Genomic DNA, 23991 nt, shown 5'->3' on the forward strand with positions numbered 1-23991 from the left:
TGACCTTTACAGTTCTGGCGTTTCTTTCTCTATGCTTTCAGTTTTCGTCAATGCTTTTTTCTCTTTGATGACTGATTTTCCTGCTTGTTACTTGTTAACAGGCATGAAAAGGACTTCTCAGAGTCTTCCCTCCTGACCCTTTGCAGTAGCTCCCAGAAGTTCTTATACTTTCCCCAAGCACAAGGAATGTGGGACACTTACCCCGACGCAGAGTGTGTGGGCTGGGACCAGCTGCACTGTGAGGTGTGCTTACTGAGAGCTGATGGGAGTTGCCACCTGTCTGAGCCTGGTTTGGGACCGTGGTCATCTGGTTGCTGTTTCTTCCTGCTGCAGGGACAGCTGCAGACACACAGTCTTTGGGTTTTGGAGGACTGAGAAGGGTAAACGTGAAGTTAGAAGTCAGAGGTCAGGCATTCCCTGGTAAAAGCTAAGCACATAAAATCTAGTTCATCCTTGTAGGGGGGCTGGGAATTTGAAGTTCCAGGACTTCTTACAGATACCAAAAGTCAAGGCTGTGGCAGCCCTGTATTCAAAATGGCATTAGAACCTGACTGTCAACACCTTCCTGGGCACCGTAAGTCACCTCTCATAACAACCAAGACAGTGGAGAAGCTACCGAATGCCGGGCATGCTGTACCGTCTGGAGAATGGCAGACAAAACAAAACAGGGTCTAACACAATGGGGTTTTGTTTTTAAGATCTGTGTGTGTGCTTCATGTGTGCAGGTGTGCGCAGACGTCAGAGGAGGACTAGAGTTACAGGGGGTTGCAGGCCTGTGGGTGCTGGGGATTGAATTCTGGTCCTCTGGAAGAGCATCGGGTATTTTAAGCACTGAGCCATCTCTCCAGCCCTACAGAAAGAGTTTGAGAAATCATCGGAAACATAGTCAGCTGGGTCTGTGTATATAAGAACCCAGAGAGATGAAGATTATCTGACATTTTAAAAAGCTCGGATTGGGCAGATAAGTAGATCTTACTCAGAGACTAGGCATTTTGAGATTCCCTGTAACAGACTAAGTTTTGGCTACTTTGCCAAGCATTTCAGAGCATCCACAGAGCCTCCTGTTTGGTTTTGCAGGTCCTTAGATTGGGTGTTATTTTAAGCAAATGAGGCTTGGGGACCTTTTCCTCGCTGTCGTACGAAAGGAACAAACATAAGGCAACTCTGCCATCAGTTACCTGGACGAGCTGCCCGATGACAGCCTAAAGCTGACAGCCGACTCAGGCCTCCTACTTCCTGCTTCACAGCTTTCTATACCAAAGATTACATTTTGTCAAGGTCACCAAAGGGCAGATGCACAGAGATATTCAAGTATAGAAACTAGAAGGCAGACTGACAGCTGACACACACTCCTCTTTCTGCAGACGACTGACTACTTCCTTAAATATTCAGCTTTGGTTAAACAAACTGAATGTCATAAGGAAATTGGCTTATCACTTGGACAAACAAAAACCATTTACTCTAAAACCAAGGCCCGCATGTTGGAGTGGTCACTGACAGCACATTCCTAAAGCAGAGCCAAGACTTCTTGACTGAAAGATGACTTCCCTAGATTACAGGACTCATGGATGAACATAAGCACTGAGTCCAGCTATGGCAATAAAACAAGAGTCCTGTGCTCTCTCTGACGTCTACTGACATACCATGCAAGTGCTCCAACCTGAGCTACATCCTCAGCCCTATGCTTTAGTTTTTACTTTGAGACAAGGTCTCACTGTTACCCAGACTGGCCTTGAACTTGTAATTATTCTTCCTTCCAAGTAACTGGGATTACGGGCTAACCACCAAAAAGATGCAATCAGAGTTCTGCAAGGAAAACCCATCTGTGTGATAAACCACACATGGGTAAACAGGCTTTGCTGTGTGCACATTTACTGCACATATATGCACATTTGTGCATTTGTGACCATGTGGCACTGTGTGGCTGTCCAAAGACAAAGATTAAAACAATGACAATTGAAACATCAGCACTTGGGCAGGGCTCATCTCCTGCAGAGCCACCAGATCTGAAGCAGAGATCAGTCCTGCAGTGGCCTCTGGGTACAGAGCAGAAATCTCCAACCTGAAGGCCTCGTAAGGTAATCCACTGTGAAGCCCAGCTCCCAGCATCGTGTCAGAAGTTCAAGCAAATGAACAAGCCTTTTCAGAACACATGCCACCTTATTTTCTTCCTTGGACTCATGTGCCTAAGGGGTGGAGGGACCCTTGGTCACCCCGTGTGCTGGCAGCCTGGTGCACCAGCAGCTATCCGGCAACTCTGTGCAACTGAATGTAATTATTAAACGAGCAAACGGATGACAAATGGCAAGAATCCTGCGACTCAGCTAGCGCCCAGGCAAAGAGTACGTGAACACTGAGAGCTACACACTCAACAGGCAGAGGCTGAGCACACCATTAGACACCTGTTAGTCTCTACTTTCCAGCACCAAAGCACACCAACAAGTGCTGCTTTCTTTTGAAAACAGAAAAGCAAACAAGCAATTTGCAATCTCTCTCCCCCACTAACCAAAGGAGTGAAAGCAACGTTGGTTTGCTCTCTGCCACCATGCCAAAGACGGCCACTTGGAAGTAGGCAGGGGCATCCAGCCTTGTCTGCCAGCAAAAGTGGGCTCCTTACCTGCTGTCACCTGGGCTCAGCCCCTGCTCCAATATGCCCGCGGAAGAGGAGACAGGCCCACCCCCTGAGCTGCTGTCAGCCCTAGAGCTCTGAGAAGGGGGCTCTGGGCCTGCTGGAGCCAAGGCGTTGCCATCCGTGGGCGGGAGTGGCGGCTGGAAAGCGGGGGCTATGTGCTTTCTATTTAGAGTGCCACCCCGCCGGTGGGCCTGGAAGTCCATTAGCTTCACACCAAAGCTACACAGAGAGAAGAAACAGTCAACACACCACACATGCCGACTAGAGAGACAGAAGCCCGCAGGTTCTCACCGTTAAAACCACGGAAGGGAAGCCGCCCACATTGCCCAGCATGCAGGTAAGTGGCAAGACATGTCAGTGGTCATCCCAGTTACCAAAGCAAGCACCTGGATCTGGCTTTGAACCCTAGCAAAGCCAACACCTCACATACTGATCAACAGATGCCCGTGATCAGGTGGGTGTGTGCAGCTGAGAGCGAGCAGGCAGCCTCATGTTGAGTGACACTTAGTTCCCATCTCAAATGTGAGAAGGAGGTGGAAGCCACATCCAGAAGCACACCAGTGGCTGTGCAAGGCCACACCACTGCCTCTGAGCTTGCAGGAGACACAGACGCAATTGTGTGTATGTGTGCATTTGGCTGAAAGCTATGGATAGCTGGAAAAAACAGTTGGTTTCTGGTAGGATGGCGTCTGGAGGATGGGCCAGAAGGAACACACTCTTCATTCAGAGCATTAGGGTATGCACTGCCAAACCTAATTTTCTTTTCTTTTTTTTTTTTTAAAAGATTTATTTATTATTATATGTAAGTACACTGTAGCTGTCTTCAGACATAGCAGAAGACGGTGTCAGATCTCATTATAGATGGTTGTGAGCCACCATGTGGTTGCTGGGATTTGAACTCAGGACCTCTGGAAGAGCAGTCAGTGCTCTTAACCACTGAGCCACCTCTCCAGCCCCCTAATTTTCTTTTCTTAAGTCTGGAAAATTGAGAGCCTGGACCCCATTAACTGATGTTTTCCGGAGAATAAGCAGAGCAGACAGCTAAGAATGGTGTGTCACGGGCTGATGAGACTAATAACGCCTCATGTGACTTAAATTCAGAAGAGTAACTGCTCTAACCGAGGGGACGATGATAAGGACTGAGTGAGGTCACAGCAGTCAATTACAAAGGATGACGGTGAATCTCAGGGAAAGCCTCTATGGAAGCAAAGCTTTCTCTGAACAAGAGAAGCCCACAGTGAGCAGTCTGCCAGGGTATGAGGGCAGCGAGCTGCTTCACACGGCTCTTACTTGGAGAAGCTGTAAGTTGCTAGCATTGTCCTCACTTAAGGGCTGCACTGCCCGCTGAAGGCAGGAATCATAGTCTTAATTAGCACCGAACATCTCATAAATTGCCCATAGACAATAGGATGGAAATATACTGCCTCTAAGTTTAAAACATACATTTTCTCCCATCCAGGACTGTCAAATTCTGGGGCTTCTCTCAGCAGTTAGCAAATGTATCAAGGCCAAAAATATGTTTCTCCACAGCTCACTGGGAAATGTGGTTGTCTTCATATGATCCTCAGCCAAAAATCCACACATTAATTATGTTTCCTTAATACTCAAGACACATGTAAGTGGATTTAGTGTGTGTGACAGCACTCTTTTTACTGTGGGGCACAAACAGGCCATCAAGTAAAGGCTGGTGCACAAGGCGCAGATGTTAACAGACAGGCTACGCCCCCTACTTTGTGCACAGATTAATGCCTGTAGAGTGGGACAATGTGGTTCTTGAATTATCTAGACTCTGTAGGTCACGGTCACATAGGGGGCCATTAAGCCAGTACCAAACGCATGGTCGAGTGTCCTCCTACATGACACCTATTATTTCTGTGGAAGTGACCAGCTCTGCACGTACCTCTCCTTCTTCACCAAGTCCCCTTCCATCACTGCCATGCTGGCAGGTCGCTTCCTCTCCAGAGTCCCCGAGTCAGAGTCATTTCCAGTATGGGATGAGTGATTAGAATTCGGGGTAGCAAGTGGCACAAATGCTTCTGATACATTGAATTCTACCTCTGTCAGAAGAGAAACAAATGTGAGACTTGGCACGGGGGCGGGGGGGGGGGTCTCCAATGCCCCAGTGGGAGGAGAGCCTCGGTAGTCCACAGGAGGAGCTCAAGGACAATAGATCTCTCTCCTACCCATCTTTGCTAAGCATCAGCAATTAATGATTCGAGGACAGGAAGACAGAAAAGAACTGAGCCCAGCCCTGCATCAGGCATCAGGAGCTCACACTGCAGTGCACGAGGCAGCTGGGATGCACTGAGAAAAGCAGGGGCAACACCTGGGGACGCAACATCCATACAACCAGCTCCTGAGGAGGAGGCCATGGGAACCTCTGTGGATCCCATGATCACAACAAGAGAACTGGAAAATTCACTAGCTACAGAATAAAATCCTAATCCTCTGACCTTCACAAACCAGCTCCAACCAGCCCTAGCCTTGCCTGCTTTATTTTCTACTTTTGATAGTCCAAACAACTGTCTACGCTCACCACAAAACCTGTGGTAAGTGAGGGGCCCCTGTGCTGGCAGCATCACTCCTAAAAAGCAGACCTTGGCTCTCTTTTCTCAGCAACTAAGCTTGTCAAATCTTTCTCTGTCCAACATTCTAATCTGCCATTTGATAATTTTATAACTGATCTGTTTATATGGTTGCCTTTTCGGGGAATCCAAGTTCCTTCAGAGCAGACAGTATACAACCATAGCAACTAGCCAGAATTCAATACATACTATGCAAGCATATTTTAGTGAAACTAAGGGTATTGGAAAATAATATAATTATCACCATATCAAAATATGAATGTACATGAACAAAATCTGAAGTGAAGTGTGAGGAAGATAACCAGCAACATGTTTTCTTCCTTTAAAAAATGTGGTATACTACTGTCACACAGCTTCAGCATCCGTAAACCTGGAACCATGAGTACCTCCAGGGAAGAACCAATCTGCATGCTGGATGATGGGCTCAATCACTGCAACCACGTGGACCGATGTGGCAGCCGCTATTTCAGCCAGCGTTCTGCAAGAAGTTCACACAATTAAAATGCTTCACCTTGGCAGCCTCACATTTCTGCAAGCTGTCAGGGCATCTGATAATTGCTAATGGATAAAATATTTACAACAGATACAAAAAGATAACCCATAAGGCCCTATCCTATGAGTTTGCCAGTAACAGCCCAAGAGGAAGAATTGCCCAGTATTATCAATCCTTCCTCCGCAGAGTGGAGCTGCCTGAAGTGGCCTGGTGAGGGGTGAGGGATGCAGCATTCAGGCTGAGTGAGACTAGAGCTGGAGCTTTATCTATGTGGCTTTGGGGGACTTTGCCCTCTTCTAAAGCAGCTGGCTGCAGGGGAGTGGCCACAGCCCTATAATCACCCCCACCCAAGTTTCTATAAGGAAACCAAATAATTCATTGGTTCCCCACTGAACTTTGGCAGAATCATGCCTCAGGTTTTGGTTGGGACCTTGGAAGAAGGGACAGATGCTGCTTCACATCTGTGGGAAGGAATTTTACTGGCCGTGCCTCTAAAGACCTTTAAAGATCTCTGGCCCTTTTCTCTCTGGCTCATCTGCCTTGTCAGATGCTCACAGCCACGTAGCCAGATGACACCTCTGAGGCCTACATAAACACTTCCTACTTTTAAGCTGTTCTCTCATGTATCTGTCACATCATGAAGTCTAAGGCACAAGGGACGTGATTTAGAAATCACTGGATTCCTAGGAGCCTTCACATTCAGCTCTGATGGCCTCAAACCAATCTCCCTGGTCCTAGTGTCACTGTGCCTCAGCAGACCGTCTAGCTCCTTCACATTCCAGCATGACACAAGCTTTCCTGGCAAAGTGCCCTTCTATCCTTCCACATGTGAGGATTCGGATCAGCTCCCATGCCCACTTAAAAAACACACTGCTGTTGATTCAGAAAGCTTTCTTTCGGGCATCTCACAGACTTTTGGAGCATCTTCTTCCTAGCTTTGATCTATGGTGCTTCCTGACAAATTTCTGGGCATTATAAAAACTGAATCTACTACTGTTAAATATTTTGATTTTTAATCAGCTAATCCATACTGATTTTTGAATTTTATCTGTTTCCTTTGAAGATTCTTCTTGTCCCCATAACTAAAAACTTGTATAACTTCCTATGTGGGTATCTTTGGTCAGGGGTTTATTTGCTATATGATCTATGCACTTAGCCCATCTTCCTACTGAACTGTAACTTTGCTTTATGACATTGTATGCTTGCAAATATTTTCTGAAACAAAACTGGGCATACACAAGCAATTGAATGACTGATTCGTTAAAGCTGGTCAGCAGCAATGAAGGAGTGACAGGTAAGGATATGGACTTTGTGGCCTGTGCTTATAACCCACCACTGGCCTGCCACGCAGCCCTGGGCAAATTACTGGTTCTTATCAGACTCAGCATCCTCAGATGAGCACTTGCTGCCCAGCTGATCCCCTGTGCCTACCTCTTCAAGTTAACACACACGGCTCAGTGCCAGCACAGGCTTCCTAAAGGCAACAGTGCGAAGCCATTCTGCTTAGGACAGTATTAGTGACTTTCACACTGCTATGGCAAACTGACTCAAGGAAGCAAAGATTTGTTTGGGCTCATGTTTCTACCATACAGGTGAAAGAACTGTCACAGCAGCAGGATAGTTTTCTGAAGGATTTTCTTATGGAGGTAAAGCAGGGGCCAGGCATCATCTTCAAAGACAACCCCTAAAAACCTGCCTCCAACAGCAGGCCCCACTTCTCAATAGCTCTACAACCCCACAAAACAAGACCATGATCTGGGAAACAGATGTTTGAAACACAGTCGTTCATATGAGAGGCATTTTATATTAATAATGGATGATTAATATCCATTAATGCCTTGATGACTCCCATAGGACCCAGGAGAGTAAGTTCCAAACAAGTCAGCCATATATACAAGGACCTTCACAGCCTACCTCTGTCTGTCAAGGCATCTTCCAGGGCCATGCATACTGTCCTCAAAGGGCAGAATCTAAGCTGTGCCTCACTACGGGGTGTCTTCTCTAGTTTCAGTGCCAAGGGCAGGAAACTACTCCTTCACTAAAGTTAGAAAGTGTTACTCCCAGAGAAGGGTGCTCCACAGCCTCCTCAGGCTGTCACCCCCTCTTACCTACACTGTCAGCCCAGAAGGAGTACAACAGCACACCCCAATGTGTGCCCAGTGGGACAGAGCTATGCTGAGGTAAAAGCATGTGAAGCTAGCAGAGGGCAGAGGGGGCTCCTGAGGGCAGGAGGTGACCTTGTGAAAGACACCTTCCCCACACTGCAGAACAGAAACACTCTTTTCTGCCATGGCAGGATGATGAGGACAGTCTCTACAAATAAATAAACTGTTGGACAGTCCTGGTTTTCCTAACATGTCTACACTCAACTGCCCAGCCCAAGGCCATCTTGCCACATGCTCACATACACTGCCCAGCTAGAGCAGCATTTGTCTCTTTACAAATGTCTCTTTGTGCCTTCATTTTCCCATGGACTTGCAAAAACCTACAGGTTTTTCTCTTGTCAATTTGCTTATGCCAGTTAAATTCTTAGGCATAGCTACAGACACTTAAGGGCTTGGGGCATGGGTCTATCCCTGTGGTACACACACTGAGATGTGTGTCGAGCTTGTCATCATACAGGGGCTGCCAAGCTGCCTGTCTACTCAGAACTCAGGAGTGGAGGCTCTCTTAGCTAGGGATAATAATATCTCCTGTGTTTCTGTGTCATCCACGCAGGAGTTAACACCTAGTGCACAGCTGTGGCTTCCAAACATGAGCTGGATGGGAAGTCACCTGCACTTGAGTATGTCCCTTGAAATCTGTCCCTACCCATGCTAACCACCAGGAAGGAGAAGCTTAGGCATGAGGTGGGAAGAGCCACTTACCCTTCTTGTTTGGCCCACAGGAGGTTAGGGCCCAGGACAATGGCTATGTTGCTAGGAGTCATTTTATTAACATCACTGGTCTGGGCAAGCTTTGCAAGGAACTTGATTAAATACCTGTAAGACAAAACAGAAGGGCAGAAGCATCTCTGGAGCACTGTGGCCTGTCCCCTCCGCTGCCTCTGTGCGGGCCACACATGGCTCAGGCACTTCCGACAGGCTGGCACTGACTGGAGTGCTGCCCACACTCCTCATGCACTTTATTCAAAACAGAAATCGAAGGGTTGGAAGGAGAAAGCAGGTCCAACATCACCATACTGATTTAACCTTACCTATTTCTACATTTTCCCTTTATAATCTATTTATTTTGCCCCTACATTAATTAACCTGATTAATAGTGGGCCCAATATATGTTTAATAAAAAGGTAGGTTTTTTTTTTCTTTTTTTTTTGGATATTTTCTTTATTTACATTTCAAATGTTATCCCCTTTTCCAGTTTCCCCTCTGGAAACCCTCTGTCCCATCCCCCTCCCCTGCTTCTATGAGGGTGATTACCCACCCACCCACTCCCACCTCCCCACCCTGGCATTCCCCTACACTGGGGCATCGAGCCTTCACAGGACCAAGGGCCTCTCCTCCCATTCATGTCCAACAAGGCCGTCCTCTGCTACATATGCAGATGAAGCCATGGGACCCTCCATGTGTACTCTTTGGTTGGTGGTTTAGTCCCTGGGAGCTCTGGGGTGTGTGTGTGGGGGGTCTGGTTGGTTACTATTGCTGTTCTTCCTAAGGGGTGGCAAACTCCTTCAGCTCCTTCAGTCCTCTCTCTAACTCCTCAAGAAACTGTATCTGAAAACCTTCATTTTAATTATGAAAATATTTGATTTATTACATAGACACGTGTTGTTATGTATAAGTAGTATAAAAATGAAACATGAATAACCAAGTTACCTATTAACAAGGAACTAGTTAGGCAAATTATAGTCTATCTTGATCTATGTGACCAAAAAAATCATGTTGTGATTCAGAAAAATCTCCAAGATGTATTAAGCAAAGATATGGCGCCAAGCAGGCAAAGGAGAATGACATATAAAACATACACATCATCTGGCTAGAATCAAAGGGTGCAGGGGAAGATGGGCTGTAAATGGGGTAGACAGAATCACAATGTGCTGTATACATACGAAATTCTCAAAGAGTAAAAATATTATTTTTAAAAAGTGGGCAATGGGAGAAAAATATGTATGAATGCACTTCATGTGCACGTGCACATACATGCATGTGAGCACACACACACACACTCACATACTCACACACACACACACACACACACTCACATACTTTCACACACACACACACACACATACTCACACACATACACACACGCACACACACATTCACATAGAAGCTCTTGTAGATAGACACTGAAGAAATTGTCCATATCCTATCTCAGACAAATGAGGTGGCTAGAGACAAGAGGTTTTTCAGTGTGTATCTTTTGAGCTTGAAACCATCAGAATGTCCATTATTTAAAAGATAATTAGTAAAAGTTACAGAGAAAAAGATGCAAGCTGAAAGATCAAACCTCAACACACTAAGTTCTGTAACTGAGTTCCCAGCACATCACACAGACAGAGTTTAATAACCTGCCCTTCTGAGCCAGGCTTGTAATCAATGAGGGTTGTCACAGGGAAGAGTTAACTCACAAGGACGAGCCAGTCCTTACATGTGCACAGGCAGTATCTGATGTGGCTGAGATAAAGGCCAAGACCAAGTTTATGGTCAGGAAACATGTCATACAAATCACCTGGAGACTGGATTTTAAATGAATTGCTTAAGGAAAAAAAAGTCTGATTTTAAGAGTTTGTTTTTAAATTTTAATTACATTCATTCCAATGTGTTCAGAGAGAAAGAGAAGTGGGGACAGAGGGAGAAGACAGAAGGACACATCTTGCAGGAGTTAATTCTCAGCGTAGCTTCTCAGGCTCAGCAGTAAGGTGAGGGCCTCTGCTTACAGAGTCACCTTGCTGAAGCCTTTGCTTGGTTTTAACTGACAATTCCCTGGGGCTGCCCTTCATCTGTGCTTCTTCCAAGCACAGAAATCCAAGGGAAAGAGAAGTCCTAGAAGTTGGTCCCATGAGAGGTTTTCTTAGAGACATTTTTAATAACATACTGAAGTTCACCTCCACTGTACAGTGACGTGGGCACTATTTTCTATGAATGGGCACAGTAACTACTTATTAACTGCATTCACGGCCAGGAGAGCTTGGATTCCAAATACAACATCATACATCCACCAAAGCTTTCCACAGCAATGTTTTTGCTAACAGCTGCAGGGTCAAAATGATCAGAGAATCTACATTTCTATTTACCAACATCCCCCACATATTAATGATCAGCAGTGCATGCACGCCCATCCCATCCCAGCAGCTCCATATTACTGTGCAAAGCCTTCTGAATGTGCCAAGCCTGCTAGAGTCAGGGTCACCTCGGAGGAACCATATCCACTCCAGGGTCACCGAAACTTCCTTTAGAGAACCATACACACTGTGATGGTTAATCTGATGTCAACTTGACACACCTGGCAAGAGGGACCCTCAACTTAGGCAGTGCATCTATCGAACTAGCCTGTGGCTATGCCTGTGGTGATTTTTCTTGATTCACGATTGATGTAGGAGGGCCTAACCTATTGTAGATAGTACCATCCCTAGATAGTACCATCCCTGGGTAGGTTGGGCCAGGCTGTGTAAGAGAGCTAAGTAGTAAGCCTGGGACTAAGCCAGAAAACAAGTGTCTTCCATAGTCGTTGGTTCTTATGCCTCCAGGTTCTCGCCCTGAGTTTCTGCCATGGCTTCCCTCAATGACAGACTATAACCTGTAAGCCAAATATACCTTTTCCCACCCTAAGCAGCTTTTAATTATGTTTATCACAGCAACAGAAAAACAAACTCAAATACATACCTAAAGTTAACAAAATTTTGTGGCGGCAACTTCTGACATGTTGTCCATAAATATTGAAGTTTTTTGTCTTGATCCTGCACACTAGGAAAAAAATATACACAAGAGTATATAAAAGCACACATTATTACTACCCATATTAATGTGCTATTATAGCTCAGAGCTGAAATATCTCTTACAGGCTCATGTGCTAAAGGCTTGGTTTTCAGTATGTGGTGCTTTCAGGAGATCCTTTCTGGGGTAGGGCTTAGGTGGAGGACTTGGATGGTAGGGGAGGTGTTAGGAGGCCACAGACTAAAGCAGCAGGACCTGAACTTCTGAATCCAAGCCACAATAAGCCTGCCCTCCTTTAAGCTAACGGCCACATGTTTCTTAGAGCAGAAAGCAAACATATGTTCTTTATAAACAATGACACTTGTCTGTTTTCAAAACTGGAAGATAGCACTCATCTTCAAAATCAGCAGGTTTGGAGTCAAATTCCAGCTTCACACTACCTGACAGGGAGTGGGTATTCCATGTCACCTAACATTGATTCTGTTGAATGAGCTCGAGAGGCAGAACCCTGTGAACCTGCCCCAAGCTCGGCACAGAAGATGCCACTCAAAATTCTGTCTAGGAATCCGTAAATGTATGGATTTATATTAAATTAGGAGCATTATGAGGTCTAGCTTTCCTTAACATAAACACAGCCTAGTCAGAGAGCAGCTGTCAAGCTCCCAGAGGCCCAGACCTCAGGTCTTTCTTGCTGTTTGAGCGAATTCCTGTGTGAATTATAAGAGCTCTGTTTCTATACAGCTTTGTTGGCAACCCCCATAAACACTAGACGGAAAGAAAAGAACCCATCGAGTGGCCACTCTGTTCTCCACACAGAGTGAAGCAGCTGCCCATGAATGCTGATATGCTGTAGAACAGGGGGCACCTGAAAACACCTTAGAGGCCAGCCACTGAGCCAATAGGATGGAGGCCCAAGCTGGCATTTCTCAACTACAGTACCTACCTGCCAGCAGGCAGATGCTTCCAACTTAAACAAGACTTTTAGAGAAATCCAGAGGATAGATACTCTACACAAGAAATTCCACTGATGCTGATCCTTGATTCCTTTAACTCAGACCCAGGACTGCCTGAGAACTTATCTTTGAACTTAAAACCCCAGCACCTACAAGGAAGAACGTCTCAGCCCACAGTGCCTGCAGATCCCTGAAAAGCAGCACTGTGATCCCACAAAGGATGAACTAAAGGGGAGGGGCAACAGTGGAGTGGAGACTGGTCCTTCCTTGCCCAGGACTGAAGAATTAGACAATTAAGAGAGAATTGAGAAGGTAACAAGATCACTGGACTGGCCAAGGAGAAGCTGATAGCATTTGAAACACACTGCCTTGTTACCCACCACATGGAAGCTGGGGATGGGGGGGGGGGGGGGGGGGAGGAAGAGGTAGTGAGGAAAAGATCAAACAATGGGCGGAGCCTTCGGAGAAGCTCAGTCTCCATATGGATGCTAGCTCTGACAAATGCTTGGTCTTGCTCCCAGTTCCTGTATCTGTATAATGAAGTAACAAGAACATGTGCCTGTTCTGGATGCTTGATGCTTATTAAGAACGAAGCTAGGATGCTTGAGTAACACTTACAAGGGGAAATAAAAAGGCCACAGGAGGCAGAGGGAGGGAGAAAACTTGGGGGGGGGGTAAGGGAGGAGGAGGGAAATGGGGAGACAGGATCAGGTGTGGGGAGAGACAGGAGAGAGACCTAGTGGGCCAGGAGAATGATGGAAATCTGCAGCTGCTGGGGTAGGGGGTAGGGGATAAGGGAGAATCTCTAGGAAGTCCCAGAAACCTGGGATAGGGGAGGCTCCCAGCAGTCAATGTGGGTGACCTTAGCTGAGATGCCTAACAGTAGGGACATGGAACCTGCAGAGACCACCTCTTGTAGTCACGCAGGACCCCAGTGGAAGGATAGGGACACCAACCCACCCACTAAACTTTTGACCCAAAAATTGTCCTGTCTAAAAGAAATGTAGGGATGGAGCAGAGACCAAAGGAAAGGCCAACCTATAACCAGCCCAACTCGAAACCTATCCCACGGGCAAATACCAATCTCTGACATTATTAATGGTACTCTGTTATGCTTGCAGACAGGAGCCTAGCATAACTGTGCTGAGTTATGCTCATAACTGTCCACCCAGCAGTGGACAGAAGCAGAAGCAGACACCCACAGCCAAACATTGGATGGAGGTCAGGGACACCTATGGAAGATTTGGGGAAAGGATCTAAGACTCAGAAGTAGATGGGAACTCCACACGAAGACCAACAGAGTCAACAAATCTGGACCCCTGGGAGCTCTCAGAATCTGAGCCATCAACTAAAGAACATACACAGGCTGGAACAAGGCCCCAGACACATATGTAGCAGTCAGGTAGCTCAGTCTCCATGGCTGTTCTGTTTGGCCTCAGAGGAAGAGGATACATCTAATCTGGCAGAGACTTGATGTGCCAGGCTGGGGGGATACCCAGGTGGGTCTTACCGTCTCAGAAAGGGAGGGAGGACGGGGGTAAGGGGCTCAGTGAGGGAGGGACAGGGAGAGGGAACAGTGTTTGGAATGTAAACAAATAAATAAATAAGATGGGGGGGGGGAAAGAATGGTAGTGGTGGGGGACAATGTGCTCACTCTAGCACACAGTGGACACCAGGAAAACACTATTACAGCAAGTAAGGCCCCTGTCCTATTTCTCAACAGCTGAGCCTCCAAGCAGCAGCACAGACACTTACCCCACAAAGCCTCACTTGCACAACTATTTTCACCACGGTGGGGTTTGAACTAGCCAACCCGCTAATGCTGATGAAGCCACACCAGCTTTCTATGCTAACAATACTGAGCGTGTTCCCTCTAGATGCAGGTAGGACAGGGCCATATCCCTACACATGCTAGCTCAGTGTCCTATTATGATGACTACTGACAGTACAGTTACTTACAAGTAGGGCACAGTGTCACTTTTTTTCATTGGATTATTTTCTTCATTTACAATTCATGGACTTTTAAGACTCTCAACACTTATAGTTACCTTGCAACTTGTGTCCATTCTTCATACAGACTGAAAGTCATTAAGGGCTCAGGCAACTCCCGCAGATAGGACTTTAAAGCACCTGAAACCATGAACACATGCTGAGTTAGCTGCAGCGGTTTACAAATGAGAGTGTCTCATGTACAATCTTCCAAGTTGAACAAAACAAATTATAATTGGGAAGCCATGCTTAAGAGAATGAAACCTCAGAAAAGAAATTCAGTTCCTTGCAAAAATACACTGAGGGAGCCACAGAAAATAAAGTTAGCTGTAAGGTAATTCGGCTAACATACACACTTTCTCCAGGCAAACAGGCCATATGTGAGACAGAAAGGAGATTTCAAGTAATCTCCACAATAAATACATGCATGCTAGCTTCACCTTTGCTTGTAACAAGGAGTGGGGGGAAGGAGAAAACTCAGAGAGAAGACAGGTACACATGCACAGGCGTACACACAGTGTGTTAGGAGACTTAATCAGCGGAGTCTTTCATTGGACCGCTCATTCCTCACTTGACAACTGTTCTTTCAGCTGGTGACCTGAGCTAGGACTTGCAGACAGTCCTTGGAGCTCACCTGCGACAGCATGGGGATCAGAATAGAATTCATCCAGGTGCGATGTGGAGCAGTCGAGAGCAGCTTTCAGCTTCTTCAACTTGGAGGCTCCAGCTCCAATCCGAAAAAGGCCCTACAGAAACAAAACGCCAGTAGCCAGTCAGAGCTGAGTCTCACCCTGGGGAACTTCATCTTGCTTGTGAGAGCCACACTGCCCATTTCACAACCCCATTCCAAGGAATGAAGAGTGTGTATGCACCTAGTATATGGTGACAGGCAGGACACAGACCTTCTTAATGTCAGTTCTTGATCTATTGAAAGCTTTCTCTTTCACAGCACTGAGTACTGACTACTGCGTATTTTATAAATTTAGTTATTTTAGAAAGCTTACATCTCAGGGAAAGCAGACCAGATTGCACGTCACGTTCACTGACATAAATGTGGACATGGAGAGCCAACCAAGAGAAGCAAGTAAAGGACAGTGGGCCAGAACTGAGGAGACTTAGGCTTAGGCAATAAAGCAGCAGGCTTCTCGACACTTTACACACACAGTGACTCTTCACTGCGGATGAGGAGGGGTGGTGGCAGTGCCAGGGACAACCAACAGTGACACTGCTCTCCCAGAAAGCAAGAGCAGACCCAGTGGAGAAGCATGCACTGGAGCTATTAAAAGTTGAGTTTGGGCACCAGAAGCCATCATGAGAGTTTCTAGATGTTCTTGATTTGGGCTGGATTAGATGCCAACATTGTATCTGTGAAAGTTTTGCTGTGTTGTTCACCTCCAGAGCTCTGTTCTGTGTATCTGAGACGGTAACAAAAGATTCTTTAGAGGATAAACAATATTGCATTTTGGATCCGGCTGTGTCCTAGCATGAAATCCTTGCATGCTTACCTCTATGTAGATAGGACTAAGAGCTGCCCTGCTTGGTTCACGTGGGTATTTTTGGTATAGATCTTATACAATACATAAATGTACCCATTAAGACCACTGCACAGTGCACACAATTCAAGACTGTCATGAACAAGAGACCATGGACACTCTTGGCCACCAGAGCATTGTCCCAAATCATAAACAGAGCTTGAAAGGAAAGAGAGGGATGATTAAAGGTCAGAGTGCACTGCAAGCAGAACAAGTACCCATTGTTCTGAGGCCCCGCTTTAGTTATTGAATAAAGGTCCACAGACTCATTGGAATATGTGGGTCATGGGGGACAAAGGTTTGAAAGCCACTGGTCTATACCTCCACAGTGGCTGTTAAATGAAAATGTGTGATGGTGGTGATCTGGACAGAGGAAAGATCAAAGGATTTGGCAGGTAGGATCTGGGGTGCCCCTCACCTCCTCCTTCATGCCAGTCTCCAGCAACAACATGACACAGGCCTCAATAGGGAGGGCGATCTCACGCCCACTCCTCTTCAGGTGTTCCTCCAGAGGTGTGCCGAAGGCTGGCTTCTCTGCCCACTTATCTACAGGAGTAAACAGTTGGTAAGACATTTGGACAGCTTATGAATTCTGGATATTTCCTTTCCATAGCACCCAAGGACTCCCTGGAAGACTAAGGGTGGCTGAGACTCAGGGAGAAGAGAAACACCCAGACATCTGGTGAGCTTTTGTTATTTAGCAACTGTGGGAGCACAGATGTGTCAATCTGGGACAGTCACTGGTGGATAGAGGCCCTATACTGGGTGGTTTATGTCAACTTGACACAAGCTGGAATTATCACAGAGAAAGGAGCTATAGGTGAGGAAATGCCTCCATGAGATCCAGCTGTAAGGCATTTTCTCAATTAGTGATCAAGGTGGGAGAGCCCCTTGTGGGTGGGACCATCTCTGGGGGGGGGTAGTCTTAGGTTCTATGAGAAAGCAAGCTGAGCAAGTCAGGGGAAGCAAGCCAGTAAGGAACATCCCTCCATGGCTTCTGCATCAGCTCCTGCTTCCTGACCTGCTTGAGTACCAGTCCTGACTTCCTTTGGTGATGAACAGCAACATGGAAGTGTAACCTGAATAAACCCTTTCCTCCCCAACTCTCTTCTTGGTCATGATGTTTGTGTAGGAATAGAAACCCTGACTAAGACAGGCCCTAAGCATGCCACATGGTGCAGCTTGTCCAGAGTTGATGCTGATGCTGGCCTTGGATGCTCCTACATGCTACCAACACATGTGGAGCCAGAGGTCTTGCATTAAAATGCAGGCTACATCTGAGCACACTGGCTTTACCAAAAAGAAATTGACTCTAGCCTTGCAAATTGACCCTAGCCTGCCTCATGGGTAGAGGACAAGAAAAAGACTCCATCACATGAAAGCAGGAAAATCCTTGGCATTCCAAACAGGGGTGTCAAGACCAAATGAAGACAATGTGAACACAAAGCAGGTGCCACCCTGTAACACACAATACTGCCCACCAACCTATATCCAGTTAAATAAAAAACCCTAAATAGAAAAACTGAGGTATCTGGGGTTCACAAGTAGCTTAGGTTAAAGGCTGTCCTGATGGCGGCAGCAGTGTTTCTTATGACTTTTAGGCCACAGGCCCTGCTTCTTACACTACAGATCTGAGGCAGCTCCGCAGAATGTGTACAATAAAGTAGTAGGGAGAATTTGGAACACAGACATGCTAAATTAGCTAACGAGTTGCTTGGATGGTCTGGCCCGCCTGTGGATACTGCAGAGATCTAGTGTTTCCTGGGAAGTGCACAGAAACCAATACATGATCCTGCTCAGCTAAAGAAGAGTAGAGATCCTCCCCAGTCTGACGGACGGACGGACGGCCCTCCTGTCACCACACAGCTGTTAGAGGGCTGGATCTGGACAGGGCTGTCCAGGGGTGCTTTCCTCCCTCACCTCCCTGTGCAGTGTGGTGCTCCTTACACCCATTCAGAGAGGAAGAAAGAAAAACAAATGCCATGGATCCACAGGCCAAAAAATAATGAAAAGTTTAAAATGACAGCAAGGGGGAGTGTGGGAAGATGAGAGAAAGGTGTAGGGACAGAAGACAGTGGACAGACATGGACCTCAGGATCTGCCACTCTCAGCTCTTCACCCCCCAGCCATGTCCTACCCTTGACCCAAGGAACTTTCTAACAGGAAAGGAAACTATCTGAAGGACCTGTCCTTGTGGTAACAAGCAGGTAATAGTTCTCTTGAAGTCGAGACCTTACCTAGACTACTCTGTCCCTTTTACCTAAAGCGATTATGGTCAACCTTGCTCAAAATAGCTTGTGATCATTCTCTTCGTGGATACATGGTGGGTACTTGGGTTTGCACCTAATTGCCTCTACAACATGTCCAACTCTGAGATGCTGATGTCAAACAGAAAATAAACACAAGCTGGGAGGCAGAGTCCTGTTTGCTGTTTGTGCAGTCCACTATAAAACCATGGTCCCTGCCCTCATGCTTAAAAAAACTCTTAATTTTTAAGACAGTTATGAGTTCAATTATAGACTCTGAATAATCTCAACAGGGAGTTAGATGTGAGGTAACCAAGGAAACTACGGCAGCGTTTTGGTGGCTGTGTCTGACAAGGCAGAATGCCCCATGGTGAAATGTCCTTGAAGCTGCACAGGGGTCAGTATTACTGCTACAGTGAACACCAGGAGGCTGGGACATCTCCTGCACTCATGAACCAACAAAAGGTCTGCCTGCCCCTCTGCCCCTCTGCGAGCCTGTCCAGAAAACCACACAAAGAACCCTAAAGGGAGATCCAGTCTACTAGGATTCGGGGTGAGAAAATGACTAGCTCTCTGCATAAATATGCACCCACCTCATAAGCATTTATGAAGACTTTAAAATCAGTGACACAGGGCCCCCTGTGCTGCTTTCAGCCTTTGGGGCAGCCCACTGCAGTTTCTCTCTGTAGTGCTTGTCTTGCTAAATAAACTTCTGCTTAAGCTTTTTGTGTCTCTCACTCCCCCATGAGAAGACAAGAGCGGAGCCCCTGGTATCACTGAGAGATGACCATGCTCCAGTCTTCTCTTGGAATGTTCTCATAACACCAAGCAGAGTATGGCTTACCACTCACTCTGAAGTGATAACCACAGAGGGAACATGTGAGAGCTTCAGGCCTATACATAACTCCAAAGGCAAGTTCCAGCTCCAGAGCTGGCCTTTAAGCAAAAGGCCTATATGTGTCACACAGCAGGCACACAAAACTCTTAAGGACTCCCCACTTTCACAATAAGAGCAACTGGACTGTGATGAACACATAACACACACACACACACATGAACATAGAACAGCCATTGGCGAGCCAGGACAGACTGCTAAGATGTGGCGATCAATGGTATAGACAAGGGTCGCAAACACAGTTGTTGGGGGTGACAAGTCTGTGGACCAGGCTGGAGAACATAAGGCTGCAGCACTCTGAGAGCTGGATGAGGTTTCCGCAGGGGGAAGTATGCTGTGCTGAGATCTTTGAAACATCCAAGAGAAGCCAGAGGTCAGCACTATTAAAAAGTGTCTGGTTTTTCAATGGTGGCAACTAATTTTTAAAGTAAATCTTAATGAGCTATGGCTGTTTGCGACTTCTGGTATAGACCATCAATGTGACAGCAATTCAGAGACAAAGTACTCAGTGCTGGCAGCAGTGGTTAGAGAAGGCTTCTCAAAGGAAGTGAGCAAGGCAGGACTCATAGGCATCAAGAAGCAGACAAGCACATATGAGGGAGTTGGCTGGGAACAGCACTGAGACACATGGAAATGAGAGTGTGTGTTGGGGGAGGGGCAAAGTATCTTGACAGACAGTTATGAGTTCAATCATAGACCTTGAATAATCTCAACAGGGAGGGGGAGCGGCTGGTAGGGAAGGGAAGGACAGTGGAGCTCAGGGCCAACTACCCAGAACCTAGCCACAGGGATGTCGGGAGACAAGTGCTTCACAGCTCATGTGAAGAAAGGCAGCACTGGAAGACAAGCAGGGAAAGGCAGCTGGGGCAGGAGGCCTCTCATGCTGTCTGAGGTCTGTCAAGTGCATGGAAGCCCAGACCCAGGGAACCAACTGGTTCTAATGCGGTGCTGCTGGTGCTGGGGAAGGCAGCAGGATGAGGGATTTCCAGAGAAAAGGGATGAGGGAGGGAGGGAGGGGAGCAGAAGAGTGAGGATGGACTCAGAAAATGCTGACTCAGCGCTGGGGAGACTGACTCAGACTCGGATCCTAACTGAATGAGGAAGAGAGCATCAGCAGAGTGCTGGCCTGGGCTGCGTCTAACACCAATATTTGGAAAAAACAGGTTGCTGCTCTTTAGAGAATTGTAATTTCCTTTACTAGCTGAGTGGGCACAGAAGCAAAACTGCAAAGGGCTAAGGGTGGAAAGGTAGACAAGAAGGTGAAAAGTCACTCAGCGTCCCTCAGAAACCGGGGGAGCCTGAATTAGATGAGCATGAGTGCAGCACAGGAAGGGCTGAGCCAGCAGCCGACTCAAGGTAGACTGTGGTCCCCAAGCACGGGGACAGGACGGCCCCAGTGGATATTTTTCTGATATGCTGAGACTTTCTGAGAGACAGGTACCAAAGACAAGGCAGGGCTAAAAGAGAGGTGAGCTGGAGAGATGGCTCAGCAGCTAAGAGCACTGACTGCTCTTCCAAAGGTCCTGAGTTCAAATACCAGCAACCACATGGTGGCTCACAAGCATCCATAATGGGATCTGACATCCTCTTCTGGTGTCTGAAGACAGCTACAGTGTACTTATATATAATAAATAAATCTAAAAAAACAGAAAAGAAAAGAGAGGTAAGTACGCAGACAGGCGGAGGCAGGAAGACAGCCTGCAGCCAGAGTGGGTGTGGTCTGAGAAAGACAGCACATAGATACACTTCTCACACCCCAGTGGTCCCTCTTCCAGACTAAACTCCTCTTTGCTCCCATGACTTTCTGTTTCTCTGGGGAAGAACACTGAATGAGGGTGACTAAGAACTCCAACTTCTTGCTTATGTTAACATTCAACTCTCCCCAACACGCTCTCACCATTCAAAGACGAGAATGACAGGTGCATCTTGTCCCATACAGGGCCCCACCAGCAGTGGCCATATCACAGACACATGTCCTCAATGCTCTGAACTTGACAGCAACAGTTTGTCCCTTGGAAAGATGAGCACTTGCTGCTGAGCCACAATCTATCATCCAGGAACTGGGAAACTGGGTGATTTAGGAAACAAGGGCAGCCTGTCATGCAAAGAATGGCCCAGTGATGAGGCAGGCACTGCACTACACTTGCGACTGCTCAAGACCCTACTCAGTCAGTCAGGCCAGAGGAACTCTAACTCTACAGTGCAATGCATCCAGGCACACAGAGTAACTCATCAGGGCTTCCTGAAACTTAGGTCAAGGCATGGAATTCTCTAGTGGACCAGCTGCCCACATGGTGGTGAACACACAAATCTGCCCACCTTGCCACACTCATCACCCAGTCAGATCCCCTTGCTTTACAAGCCCTACAGGGAACGTAAGCGCCAAATGTCAGCTCTATACACCAAACAAAACTAGAGTCAGCTCTCTCTAACTGTAGACAACCAGTCAACAACTGCAGACTAAAAGTATCTGGAAAGGCTGTGGGAATACAGAGCACCTGCCTCATAGATACAAGACCTTGTGTTCCATCCCAGAACTGCAGGGAAAAAGAGAAAGAAAAGACACTGGAAAAGGCTCATCTGTACTGAGTATGTGGAGACCTTCATTTTCTTGTTATTATTTCCCAAACAATGCAAGCTAAGAACTTCATGTAGCACTTGAGTTATTATAATAGACATTAAAAGTCATTTAGAGATTAAAAATATACATGTGTGTGTGTGTGGAGGGTGTTGACAAACATTACGTTGCTTTACATAAGGGACTTGGAAGTCTGGGACTTTTGTTCTGGAAAGCCAGCCCCTCACAGACACCAAGGGACAAATGCAGTCCAACCCCTCACAGACACCAAGGGACAAATGCAGTCCAACCCCTCACAGACACCAAGGGACAAATGCAGTCCAACCCAAAGAAGACAGAGTCAACAACTTTTGCCCACGTCTGCTGATAACTATTCTAATGATATACTACAGAGCAGCAATAGCAAGAGCTGAGACTGGGGAGGCTTTAAATATCCAACTTAAAAGTAAACAGCACTGGTAGACAAAAGGGCTATGTGCTTCAGCGGAGCTGGTAAGAGCAGGGACTATAACCATGGAAGGTTAGAGAGAGGCCGCTATGGCCTTGTGATCCAATCACAGTGACTGATATGGAATCAAGGGCTGGCCTGTCAAATCCTTCCTTGCTAAGTCTGGAATACTGTCTCTAGAAGAGATGGATGCTCCCTGTGGGACTGACTGGAAAGGGTAATTAGAGGGCAAACCTGTGGAAGAAGCAGAGAGGCTATTTCTCTTCAATGGAAAGTGTTGGGAGTGCAATGCTCCATTAGTGTGTTAATTTGAGTTGGAAGAAATTAGAGAATGCAGCAAGAAAGATGAAATTATACTGGGAAATGCTAAGCAGAGAGGCTTTGACCCAAGGAGAGGCATGCAAAGGAGCCAGGGTGAAGAGAACAGAGGCAGAGGGGGCAGAGCGAGAGGAGGCGTCAACAGACGCAAGGGTTACATTACCTTGATGGGCGCGCATTTCGGGAAGGGCCTTTTCTAAGACTGCTAATGCTTTTCTATGGTAATCTGCTTGGGCTTCTAATAACTGAGAACAGACCCACATTCAAAAACAAAAGTAACGTTAGCATTGAATGGACACAGACATAGTGGTTGAGCAAAACTGAAAATGAACTCATTTATAAAGCTTGAATGATTCAGCTTTTATAACGTGTTAGGGTTCAGCCAAGGGAAGGTGCTTACCGTCACGAAGAACTTGCCATACTCCCCTTCTTTGGCCATGAAGTTGTACATGTCTGCTGCAAGTTGATCCTGGGGAGAAGATGCATCAGTAATGTGAAACTAGTCCCTGAGAACAACCTCTGGGGTTTCCTACATAAACGAAAGGGAGGACGAGAGCCAAAGGTGAAATGCCTGCTGACCAAGTGACAACTGTGCACACTGAAACACAGAAAGCTTTCTGACAGGGACACGGCCACACAAGTATGAGGACTGAGGGCAAGTGGGCACTGTGCATACATCTGTAGGTTCCGCATTCCTACAGCAAGATGGTAGCCTAGAGAGAAGAATCTCCGGACGCTTGTGGCCAGCTAGCTTTGGGTACACAGTAGTAAACAACAGAATCTGCCTCAGACAAGTAGGAGGGAAGGACCAGCACGCAAAGGTATCCTGAAGGATTAGGTTCACTAGGCTGAGGTGAGAGACCCACCCTAAGAGTGGGAGGCAACATGTCCGGGGTTAGAGGGTCATCTAGGTAGCAAGTCTTCATTCTCTGCTCCTAACGAGGATGCAAGGGATTACTAGCTTCAAACGCCTGCCACCTTGACTTTGACACCATGACAGACTATACCTTGAAAAGGACGGAATAAGCCCTCTCTCCCTTAAGTTGCTTTTGCTAGAGGATTTTACTACCATAATAGGAAAAAAAAAGATAGTAAGATACATACTGGCATACTTTTAGAAAGCCAAAGTACTGAACATGGTTTGTCATTTACTACTACTTGGCTCTGGGTAACAAAAAGGAGGGAAAAGGTCATACTCCTCTTATCATATACATGTGAAAGTGTGTATGGAAAAAGAGCAGGGTACTAGAGACTGTAGTTTTCTGTTAGCAGCAGTGTATGCTGAGCAAAGAGAGAAAGACAGAACAAAGACTTCACTTCCTGCTGACATTTCTTAAATATGTGAACTAACCTAAACTAATCAATTATGTAAAAATTGCTAGTATCTTGCAGTACTGGGTTGAATCTCAGGCCTTGAGTGTTCTAGGTTAGATCTCTACCACCGAG

General features: G+C 46.6%; 1 protein-coding gene across 8 annotated transcripts in view; it reads right to left on the reverse strand.

Moving 5' to 3' along the window:
- Positions 1-23991, reverse strand: part of Arhgap17 (Rho GTPase activating protein 17) — a 93168-nt gene that overhangs the window by 12857 nt on the left and 56320 nt on the right. For 5 of the 8 annotated variants that reach the window (XM_021166492.2, XM_021166493.2, XM_029479222.1 and 2 more), the window contains 11 exons: positions 22946-23014; positions 22709-22790; positions 16479-16606; positions 15163-15274; positions 14588-14669; positions 11536-11616; positions 8578-8691; positions 5604-5695; positions 4533-4689; positions 2618-2851; positions 202-371 (listed from right to left, as the gene is read on the reverse strand). In XM_021166492.2, the coding sequence (XP_021022151.1) occupies positions 202-371; positions 2618-2851; positions 4533-4689; positions 5604-5695; positions 8578-8691; positions 11536-11616; positions 14588-14669; positions 15163-15274; positions 16479-16606; positions 22709-22790; positions 22946-23014 (1321 nt within the window). The remainder of the gene's footprint in view (positions 1-201; positions 372-2617; positions 2852-4532; positions 4690-5603; positions 5696-8577; positions 8692-11535; positions 11617-14587; positions 14670-15162; positions 15275-16478; positions 16607-22708; positions 22791-22945; positions 23015-23991) is intronic. The other 3 variants (XM_021166494.2, XM_021166495.2, XM_021166496.2) reach the window with 1 other exon arrangement.

This window comes from Mus caroli, chromosome 7 (assembly GCF_900094665.2).
Source record: "Mus caroli chromosome 7, CAROLI_EIJ_v1.1, whole genome shotgun sequence".
NCBI classification, from domain to species: domain Eukaryota; kingdom Metazoa; phylum Chordata; class Mammalia; order Rodentia; family Muridae; genus Mus; species Mus caroli.